Genomic DNA, 11,672 nt, shown 5'->3' with positions numbered 1-11,672 from the left:
ACTCACTGAACGGGCGCTTGAACTTCCCTGTACTGCAGAGACGCAAGCAGCCGATCTCTGTATTCTTCAGGATCTCTTCATTTCTCTTGCATTCAGAACTATTGATATTCATACTATTCATACTTTAAGGGGTCATAAACTAAGAAACCAAAAGTCCCTTGATCTTTTGACATATAAGAGGTCACTGTACTATAAAAATATCCTTTTTAGTGTGAAAACTGTTCATATTGAACAGCTCATATTCATACGACAGCTTGTGGAAGGTACTACTCTATGATGTAATAGTGTGGATAAACACCGCCTCCACAGAAGAAGATCAACACCTGCTTCTGCATTAGTCGTGGCCTAGAGAGTGTGACTCCTAACCCTAGGGTTGTGCTATCTTGCCTGACATCTACAGCCTGGATCCGTAGAAATCCATGTTAAAACACGGTAAAAAAAGATTGACTTAACTTAATTGAAACTTTTTCAATATAACTAAAAATAAACATTTTGTCAGGGTTAAGCTGTGCTGTTGTTGGATGCAACAGTAATGGTAATAAGCTAAGGAATTACTTTCAAGTACTTGTTTTGCGTACCAGAAAAATCTGTCAATCTGTCTGGCGCTGTATGCATGGCTTGCATTGTTTAAAGGTGACATATCATAAAAATCTGACTTTTCCAGGTTTAAAGTGCTATAATCAGGTACCCTGTGCATCTACCAACCAAGAAAACATGAAGAAGATAAACCTAGTAACTTTGTTTTGGTCAAGGTTAGGTTTCCACCAACAGCGGGTTATTTTGATTTTGCAAGCGACAGCAGTGTACAGTTCTAATGCCATGGTGAAAGTTTGAGCAAAACATACTACTGTTCTGCACAGAACACTGTTTAGAGTCCCAGCCTCAGAGCAGTGGATTTATAGTGGATTATTTATTGATTTATTTACTGTACGTATATTGCTGCTGCCACACAGATCTAAAATAATCATGCAATTTATTTACCAGCAGTTTACCTTCACAGACACAACTGACTGTTTTGAAAAAAAAAGTGAAAGAGAAAGTCATTACATTTGCCAAGTATGGTTACCCATACTCAGAATTGGTGCTCTACATTTAACCCATCCAAGTACACACACACACACACACACACACACAGAGCAGTGAGAAGTGAACACACAGCCGGAGCAGTGGGCAGCTACAGATCCAGTGTCCGGGGAGCAACTTGGGGTTCAGTGCCTTGCTCAAGGGCACTTCAGTCATGTGTATTGAGGGAGGAAGAGAGCACTGTTTATTAACGCCCTCCCACCTACAACTCCAGCCGGCACCAAGACTTGAACCAGTGACTTTCTGGTAACTAGTCCAGCTCTCTAACCATTAGGCCACAGCTGCCCCATTTTAAAAACTCATGTGTTTTTAACATAAACGTGTGTGAATGAGAACTTAATTTAGTACTCACATGCTGTGACAGCCGTTTTCTGTCAGAGTGCTTTGGATGTGAGCACTCAGAAAACCGTATATCAGAAGTCTAAACTCATAAGTTTTAAAACGCATGATTTCAGCAAGAGAAACATGGTAATCAGAACCAAAACAGATGTTTTTAGTAGGTATGAGATGTAATGAGGCAGCTCTATGCTGGAAAATGGGGTGGAGAGCAGCAGCTCATTTGCATTTAAAGACACAGACATGAAAAACAGTGTATTTTTGCTTCCACTCAAACTCAAAATTATATAATAAATGATCTGTGGAGTATTTGGTGATGGAGATTTACTGCTGATTATAGAACCAGCTTTACTGACAAGATGCGCATGAAATATTGCATGCAATTTATCGTGCAGCCCTACAGTGTATGTACAGCATGAAATTAGTTTTAGTTATTAACACCCATTGTAGCCATATAGGCTTGCTGCAAACTATATCAAAATCACTTGGAGCTGTAAATCTGTGCAATATAGGTAGTCGACACGCATACGTTTTTATTTATTAGGCCAAGTAATGACTAAAATCTAAAAGGGATATTCATTAAATTATATAGTTCTATCTTTCAGTGATTGCTGGTTTGAGGATCCAGCCACAAAACTAGTAATTTAATTTGTGCGTAAATAGCCTATTGCTTAAGTACGTGCTTAAGCACATTAATAATATTTGCTGTAGATCAGACTAAATAACAGCGATTTTAATTAACAAAAATATTCAAAATATATGCAATATATGCAGTATATGATTACTATCTTATATGATTACTGTCATCTCTGCGGTTGTGCTTTAAAATTAAATTAAGACACAATTGCGGGTTTGTCCAATGTCTTACCAAACTACAGTAATTTATCATATTATCATAATCAGTTTGTGCTTATTCACCGATCCTAATGTAAATATGAGCAATATACATTTAAATACATATTATACAAAATATCATTATCCAAAATAGCTAAATCTAAAGCATTGGATCATTTTAACAGCATATCGCCCAGCTATTAAACTGCCCAATGTTATATATCTGTGTATTGTGAAAGGTGCTATAAAATATGACTTCCTTTAACCTGATATAGAAATAGGACTATATCATTGCCTGTAACTTATGAGTCTGAATGATGAATTGTTTTCACCCCCTTACAATTTAATACTGTGAAAAAATAAAAACTATTTTAACATGTAATTCAACAATAAACTCAATATTAAATCATGGATTAAAAATCTAATATTATTATTAAAAGTCTAGTATGGCAATTATTTTTTAACTTAAAAACTACTTAGCATATAGTTCTATAAATAACACAAATAACATTCCAGAACACTTTGGTTTTCTGAAAATAATAATATGTATGCCATTTAATGATACTGTTGGTTATTTTGAGTTGCCATGGTAATTTGAAGTGTTTTGTTTGTTTTGCTATCACGTGGATACAGACGTGCCGCGGTTTCTCTCCACAGATTTTACACATCCTGGAGACTCTTCTTGTTCTTCAAACACACACATGAAAGCGGAGCAGAGGCCTGCGCTGACGTGCGAGTGACGTCTCCACTTCCTGTGGCTGATCCGATCTCCTTCCTTCTTCAAGCTCCTGGTTCGTGCAGGATGAGCGTTTAGACGCGTCTTGCTCAAGCCGTTTCCTCTCAGTCAGAGTTCATCCTGAAAAACGTTCTACATTCAGGCCAAAGAGCGTCTGCCACGAAACACTAGTGCCTGACGAACACAGTTACAGCAAATAAAATGTGATGCTGTAGGTCTATGGGTGAGATGATGGACAGAAAGAGACTGAGATCCATCAAAGACTGGCTAACGCTGTCTCAGACAGACTGAGAGCGTATGTGGCTTGAGTTTTAAAAGAGACGAGAAGGAAGTTTAAGTTTTCACACACTACAAGTAAATGCTTTAAAGATTTTTAGATATCATTTGTGAAGCCCTTAAATATGATATTAAATATGTTCCCTGAGTTCCGCGAGCCATAATAAGTTCAGTCAGTGTTTTCCCAGAAACATCGTTACCTACAGGTAAGTGTTTGCATTGACAGAACTCACATGATCAGCCCTGACTGAGTTAATCTGCAAGTGTCCAAAAGATGCCTTTTTTGTGTATCTGTGTTTTATAAATATATAGCAATATGTTGCAATAATCCTGTCTTGTCAAACTTAAAATACAACCTGACAGTACAGTCATGGCCAAAAGTTTTCACAAAACAACAACAAATTTCAATGTTTTTTCATCCTGACATAAAATGACCAGCTAACATTGATAGACTAATCATATTAGCAGCAAATTTGAAAGTGTGAATGAGTACTAGTCAGGTTAATCACTATCATACTAATTAGATTGTAAGAGCAGATCGATTGCTATAAAAGCAAGGAAGAAGCGCTTCCAATCATTGTGTTCTTGTTAGCAATGGTTACCTCCTAAGAAGCATGATCAGCCATCATTGTTTTGCATATAAATGGCCTCACATCCAAGGAAATTGCTACAAAGAATATTGCACCTGAAAAGACCATTTACTGGATCATCAAGAACTTCAAGGAGAGAGGTTCGTCTTCAGGACATCCCAGAACACACACCATGAACACACACCCGGAGCATTGGGCAGCCATTTATGCTGCGGCGCCCGAGGAGCACTTGGGGGTTCGGTGCCTTACTCAAGGGCAGCTCAGTCATGGTATTGCTGGCCCGAGATTCGAGCCCACAACCCTACGGTTAGGAGTCAAACTCTCTAACCTCTAGGCCACAACTTCCCCTTAATCCTGTCAAGGATTGGACAGCAAAAGACAAATTATTTTCTCTGATGAAGCTCCCTTCTGACTGTTTGGGACAACTGTAAAATCAATTTTTCAGAGAAGAACAGGTGAACGCTACCATGAGTCCTGTGATGTGCCAATAGTGAAGCATCCTGAGACTATCCATGTGTGGGGTTGCTTTTCAACCAAGGGAGTGGCTCTCTCATAATTCTGCCCAAAAACACAGCCAGGAATAAAGAATGGTATCAAATGTCCTGCAAGAGAGACTTTTGCCAACGATCCATGAGCAGTTTGGTTATGATCTGTGCATTTTCCAGCATGATGGAGCACCATGTCACAAAGCTAGAGTGATAAAGAAGTGGCTCAAAGATCATTACATTGAAATTTTGGCCCCGTGGCCAGGCAACTCCTCGGATCTCAATCCCTTAGAGAACCTGTGGTCAGTCCTCAAAAGGCGAGTTGGCAAGCAGAAGCCCACAACTTGCAGTGCAAAAAATTATATTCTTACTTGGATATTTATTCTAAAAAACAAGACAAAATACTAATTCTTGATCAAGATGAATTTACTGTACAAGTAAAATTACTTAAGATATTGTCTTATTTTCTGAAAAAAAAAGATAAAAAAATATGTTAGATTTTGCTTAAAGAAGCTAAAGTATCTGCCAATGGAACAAGTAAAATAATCTTGTTTAGCCTTTGAATTAAGATAATTTTTCTTACCCCACTGGCAGATATTTTTGCTTGTTTTAAAGAACAACTCTTAATATCTTAAGTCATTTTACTTGTCAAGTAGATGCATCTTGATTCAAGAATGTTTAGACATTAATACTAGAAAACAAGACAAAAAGTACAAAGTAAGAAAATCATTATTTGTGTGTGATCAACTCTGAACACTAATAAGGCAAGAATATATCACCATCAGTCAGGATCTGGCCCAGAAGCAAGCTCCAGCATGCCAGAGTTTATGAAGAACAAGGGTAAACACTGTAAATATTCATCACTATATTTTTTGTCAATAAAAGCCTTTATGCTTATGTGTATCGTTTTTTTGTATACCATAGAAACATGTGGAAAAATAAACTAAAAATACTGAAGCAGCAATCTGTCCAAAATACAAAATTTATGTCACTGCCAAAACTTCTGGCCATGACTGTATTCGCTGTATATTACTCATTTATTTATAAATATAGATTTTATAAAAAAATAAATTAAAAAAAATTGTTCCTGAAAATTACCAGATGCTTTTTAACTTAAACTGAGACATTTTTATAACGATCTTGAGTTAACAAGAAAATATGTGGCCCTGCAAGTGTTTTCACACTTTAATACATTAATAAACTTTTTTTTTTAAATAAAACCCTCATCTTAAAACTCTTTTCAGTAATGGTTAGCATTCCTGCAGCTCAAACAGTAGATTGTGGTTCAGTTTCCAGTTAACTGTATTGTGAGTCACTTTGGATAACAGGGCCTGCTAAATGCTTACATGTAAGAGTTTTCCATAAATAACTAATTGAGCGTGTGTTAACTGAGCTTCAGCTGCAGTCACATAATGCTGTTTCTTGAATCAGTGATCAAGGTCTCTATATGATCTCTCATCACTACTGTTGTTTCCTACCAGCACTAATAATCACCACACAAACCATATAATACTGCATGTCACATGTAATCACTTCCATTCCTTTCTATTTGAGCATCAATATTTCTGAATTATAATTCAGAGTTTTCCAAATCAGTCATTATTTCTAACCCTAAATTCTACATCAATTATTAAACGTCACACAGACACTTTGTGGCTCCTGACAGAAGTTTCCCAGCATTCCCTGTATTTCTCACCTCTCACACCCTCTAGTGGTGATGGGAAACACTTCAACATGAGATGTGCACATCATATCGTACATATCAAAGAGCATGCTGAATAAAATAAATACATAAAGTGTAATTTTTTATTTCATGCATTTATTGATTTAATGTTTAATTGAAGTGATGATTTATTTAATTTAAAAGAATATGTCTATAAACTTGTTTACAGCTATGTAAGCACTGCACAAACGATCTCAAAGACCGACACACACATGAAACAGGAGCTCAAATACACAAACTCAGACGAGTGTGTGTGTGTGGGTGTGTGTGTGTGTGTTCATGTGTGATCCACATTAATCCATCCCCTGATCATTTTTGACCTCCATCAAACACTTCAGCACTTAAATCAGCAGCAAAAAAAAAAAAAACCCATAAAGATCTAAAGTATTTCAGAATATTGGAGAATTACTCAACATATTCCAGTTTCAAAGCAAAGGCAGTAAGACAGTGTTTCCCACAATTCTGTTCAGACATGTAGAAAATAAAAGCATGTTATTTTTGTCAAATATGAGCTGAACACTTTCTGTGAGGTCTGATATAAAGGTCAGTACAAACACACACACACACTCACACACACACACACACACACACACACACACACACACACTCTCACAGAGACACACACACACACACACACACACACACACTCACTCTCACAGACACACACACACACACACACACTCACTCTCACAGAGACACACACACACACACACAGACACACACACACACACACACACACACACACACACACACACACTCACCGCTGAAGAAGCTCTTGACCCGCAGGTAGCTGACGCTCAGACGCAGGACGGACAGTTTGTCCAGTTTGGAGATGATCTCTGGGGAGAAGGGCAGCAGTCCGGCCAGTCGCTCCAGCTCAGCGTTCAGACGCTCACGGTGCCGCTTCGACGGGTTCGATTTCTCCGTCACTGCTGCTGGTTTTCTGCTGGACACAACAACAACGAGCCAGAATCAACTGAGCTGAAGCCTCAGAGATCAACAACAGCCAGACTACAACACGCCCGACACATTTACAGAAAACACTCTCTACTCTGCATTAAACCACATTCAGAAGGGAAGAGCAAATACATGTTCTCTTTACATTTCACACAACACAGACAGCCAATGACAGCACTAGAAATACACATCTTTGAGCTGTAATATATTTCTCATAATGTTCAGTGTCACAAATAACATCTATTATTAATGTGACAGTCTCACTAAATTCACTCAGCACAGATTAATATTATGAATGATAACAGATAAAGATCATTTAATAAAAAGTTGAGACTATAAGGGCCTGAGATAAATTCTTTTTCTGCCACAAAATTATGATATTTACAACCAGCGGTTTTCTAAAAACAAATGTATAAGAATCAATAACTACCCGGCTTGAGAAGGTGAGGTTTAAAGGTGATATTCAGTCAAATATTCAGTGATGTTCTTCATCTCGCGGCAAACTGAACACATTATTTCACTCGGTTCACAAAGCCAAATTAATAAATGAATGAATGAATTTCTCACCCCAGACTGACCCTTGACCCCGGGGACCGGTCACTTTATCAGAGAAGAAGAAACTAGCAAACGGCAGCAGGTGCGTCTGACTCTCAATCACATAACAGCAATCAGTCGCTTCATGAGTTCCAGCTTTAGTTCAGGACTCGAGTCATTACTGAACTCTTCACACAAAACACAAGCCTCATCTCCGGACGGTTCTGACTTCACAGTGCGATTCTAATCTTCTGAGGTTTTATCAATGTTTCTTTGCTGCATTCTGGTCTCAATATTGATTTGATATCTTTTCCAATCAAACAGTTTGACTCTCTTTCTCTTATATTCATCATGAGTGTCACATAAGCATTTGATGTTCCAAAGAAAAAGTATTAATAGTATTAGTAGTAGTATTATTAATGTTGTTTTAAACCATAAAAGGAATTATCATTATTATTGTCGATATAGTTAAGGGACGTGTTTCAGGATGTTTTGAGTTAGGAAACCAATCCTTCCATTGAGCTCAGACACTCAGTGATTTCTGATAAACTGCTGATGATCTGAAACACAGAGCTGTTAGTGAATAAGATAACGAGTCTTACTGTTTCTGGACGGGTTTCCTCCTCTTCCTCCCAGCGTACAGACAGTCTCCAGGAGGAATCATCTTCTGAAACACATACAGGCTCCTAACAATAATTCATTGCATTCAGTTTGATATCTATCATTAATCACACTGATTACACTAGTTTAAATACAGGTCAATACACAATCAAATGAATGATTGATTCAAAGATTCATTCCTAAGCGATTCTGGTGCTGTTTACAGTCAAAGCAAGCATCTGTAATAATCAATAAATCAATATGAAGTACCTGCTGTGTGATGATCGAGCGCAGAATGAGCTGCAGCAGAAACTCGCGTGTGTGTGTGTTTGTGTGTGTGTGTGTGTGTGTGTGTGTTGCTGTTATATAGTGTGTTTCAGTTGGCGGATTCCACAGAATGACACGCCGGACTCTTCGCACGCGATTCTGAGCCACACACACACACACACACACACACACACACACACACTGAGGGGAGGGATCTCTCTCTCTCTCTCAGTCTCTTCAGAAGCTTATGCGATGCCTTTCATGGACAGATGGATTTTAACGGAAGAAAATAAATATTTAAACGTCGGATTTGAGGAAGAACGTCAGACTGAAGTACGGAGAATCATCTGCTCGTTTATATTTCGTGATTTAACCTTACCCTAAGGACAGAACCAAGCTCTGATCGACTGAAAGTGAGCAGAAATCTTTGGCCCACAAATGCTATAATAATGTGGTAAATCACGTTTTACCTGTTATTCTTGAAAACTAAAGCATGTGATTAATTTGATATTTAACTTGTAAATTAAACTTCTTTCTAACTTTACTGTTAGCTACTGTTACCTGCGTGTTTTTCAGCTTGACGTGTGCGTCACTGTACGCGTTAGTCGCAAATGTTTGAAAATATCTACAAATGCCTCGTGCATGTGTGCATACGCACAGAATCATGGGGTGGGGACCTAAATTGAGGTCCCCATGGGTAAGAAGGTTATAAATCATACAGAATGAGTTTTTGTTTTTTAAGAAAGTAAAAATGTGTTTAGTTTTCTGTAAGGGTTAGGTTTAGGTGCAGGACAAGATCACATACAGTTTGTACAGTATCCCGTAAACCACAAATGTGTCTTAAGTGTCAGTTTTTCGAAATAGAGATTTATACATCATCTAAAAGCTGAATAAATCATCTCTGGTTTGTTCGGAGGACAATATTTGTCTGAGATACAACAGAAAATCTGGAATCTGAGGCAGCAAAAAAATCTAAATATTGAGAAAATCTTCTTTAAAGTTGTTCAAAATAAGTTCTTAGCAATGCATATTACTAATAAAAAATTAAGTTTACATAAATTTACGGTAGGGAATTTACAAATGATCTTAATGGAACATGATCTTTACTTAATATCCTAATGATTTTCATCATAAAAGAAAAATCAATAATTTTGACCCATACAGTGTTTTTTTGGCCACTGCTAAATATAACTTAAAACTGGTTTTGTGGTGTGTGTGAGATAGAGATAGAGAGAGAGAGAGAGTGTGTTTGTGTGTGTGTGTGTGTGTGTTTGTGTGTGTGTGAGATAGAGAGATAGAGATAGAGAGAGAGAGAGTGTGTGTGTGTGTGTGTGTGTGTGTGTTTGTGTGTGTGTGTGAGAGAGAGTGTGTGTGTGTGTGTGTGTGTGTGTGAGAGAGAGAGTGTGTGTGTGTGTGTGTGTGTGTGTGAGAGAGAGAGTGTGTGTGTGTGTGTGTGTGTGTGTGAGAGAGAGAGTGTGTGTGTGTGTGTGTGTGTGTGTGTGTTTGTGTGTGTGTGAGAGAGAGATAGATAGAGAGAGATAGTGTGTGTGTGTGTGTGTGTGTGAGAGAGAGATAGATAGAGAGAGAGAGAATGTGTGTGTGTGTGTGTGTGTGTGTGTGATGCTCAGCAGGACTCATTCTGTTTGCGTATAAATCCCATCCGTCTCTTCAGGATCAGCACGTTTAATCTCCCACAATCCCTCACTGTAGTGACACATGATCAGATCTCTGCACGCAACCCTTCACACCACATACTGTACATCTGATAGCTTTCACTGCACACAGAAACATACGGCTGACCCTAAACATGACCTCTGACCCCTGACAGAGAGGACTGTACTGTAGGAAATAAACCTGCATACATTTGACCTCATTTGATTGATGAATGAGCACAGTAATCTTCATCATAGGATGAGAGTAAATGTTAATGAAGCAAATAATAGTTGCATTAAACACAGGGCATTGTTGATATTACCCAGCATTCCACGTGTTTAATATTATAAACATGACTCTGACTCATCTTCCACTGATGAGATCAGCAAATAACTAATTCAGTGAAGTTCATAGTAACAAACAATTCAGTTGTGTTCAGTTACTCTCAGACTCTTTGAACTTGTAATTTTGACGCATTTGGCAAAAATGAATCAGTGTCAGATGATCCTGAAACCTTTAACAGAGTCTGTGAGCACAAAGACTCTCAGTGAAGGAGAGAATGGAGCAGGGAGATGAATAATCACATGTTTGCAAACATTCAGCCGGTTCAGCGGGCTGGAAGTAACTCTGCTGTGTTTTTGAGTTTAGCGAGTCGCTGGCAGATCGAGTGGAATGAACGAGTCTTGAACCGAGTCACTGATTCACATCCACTCCACACTGTTCATGTCCTTCACAAACATCACACATCATCACAACAAATGCTGAAAAAACGATTAACAGCAACAGTTTATTCAAACACATGCTCTGGAACTGAGTTTCAGTTGTTTCTGAAGAGGAAATCAGATCATGAATCAGAACAGGATACATGTCTGGCTAGGAATATGTAATCATATAACTTTTTTGTCATTACACTGATTTTTGTCTGCAATACAAATGTAAATGTCTGTAATATATCTGTCATGCCAATAAAGAAGCTTAAACTGAAACTGTGAGTTCATGGGACATTTTAATGTACAAATTTCAGTATCTCTCTATGATCATTTCACATACAGACTGTGATAACACATTAACTAAATCCGTGAGAACATGAGGTTTCTTACAGAAACACGTACTCATCAGCGTCCATTACTCTAGAACAGTGGTTCCCAACCTTTTTCCTTGGGGCCCCCCCTATGTACATATTTAACAATCCGTGACCCCCCCCCCCCACATATATATATATATATATATATATATATATATATATATTTTAGTGCTGGGAAAAAAGTTCATTCACGGCACAATGTTTCTTCCTGGTTTCCACGCGCTGTTTGATCCGTTAATAACGGAGAAATGTGAATGTTTGCATTTGAAATAACGAAATTGTAATTGGCATTGTTAGCATATGATTTTTTTTAAACTTTGAAAAAATATTTTTAGATAAAATTATTAGTAGAACATTTTATGCATCTTTATTCACCTCAAAGCATATACGCTCCCGCGCCCCCCCTGTGAACTCTGGGGACCCCAGGTTGGGAACCAATGCTCTAGAACATCAAAAGAAGGCAGTAACTAAATCAGCATACTATCATTTAAAAAACATTGCCAGAATTAGATGT

General features: G+C 37.9%; 1 protein-coding gene across 2 annotated transcripts in view; it reads right to left on the bottom strand.

The window, feature by feature from the left end:
* LOC132116474 (aryl hydrocarbon receptor repressor-like) overlaps positions 1-8,250 on the bottom strand; it is a 28,526-nt gene extending 20,276 nt beyond the window's left edge. Inside the window, exons 1-2 of one of the 2 annotated variants that reach the window (XM_059525333.1) lie at positions 8,157-8,250; positions 6,825-7,009 (exon numbers count right to left, since the gene is read on the bottom strand). In XM_059525333.1, the coding sequence (XP_059381316.1) occupies positions 6,825-7,009; positions 8,157-8,218 (247 nt within the window). In that variant the 5' untranslated portion in view covers positions 8,219-8,250. The remainder of the gene's footprint in view (positions 1-6,824; positions 7,010-8,156) is intronic. The other variant, XM_059525334.1, reaches the window with a different exon arrangement.
* Between the last annotated feature and the right edge of the window lie 3,422 nt (positions 8,251-11,672).

The sequence above is a fragment of the Carassius carassius genome, chromosome 35 (genome assembly GCF_963082965.1).
Source record: "Carassius carassius chromosome 35, fCarCar2.1, whole genome shotgun sequence".
NCBI classification, from domain to species: Eukaryota; Metazoa; Chordata; class Actinopteri; order Cypriniformes; family Cyprinidae; genus Carassius; species Carassius carassius.
Note: the sequence above shows the minus strand (reverse complement) of the source record. Positions and strands in the feature narration are given on the sequence as shown.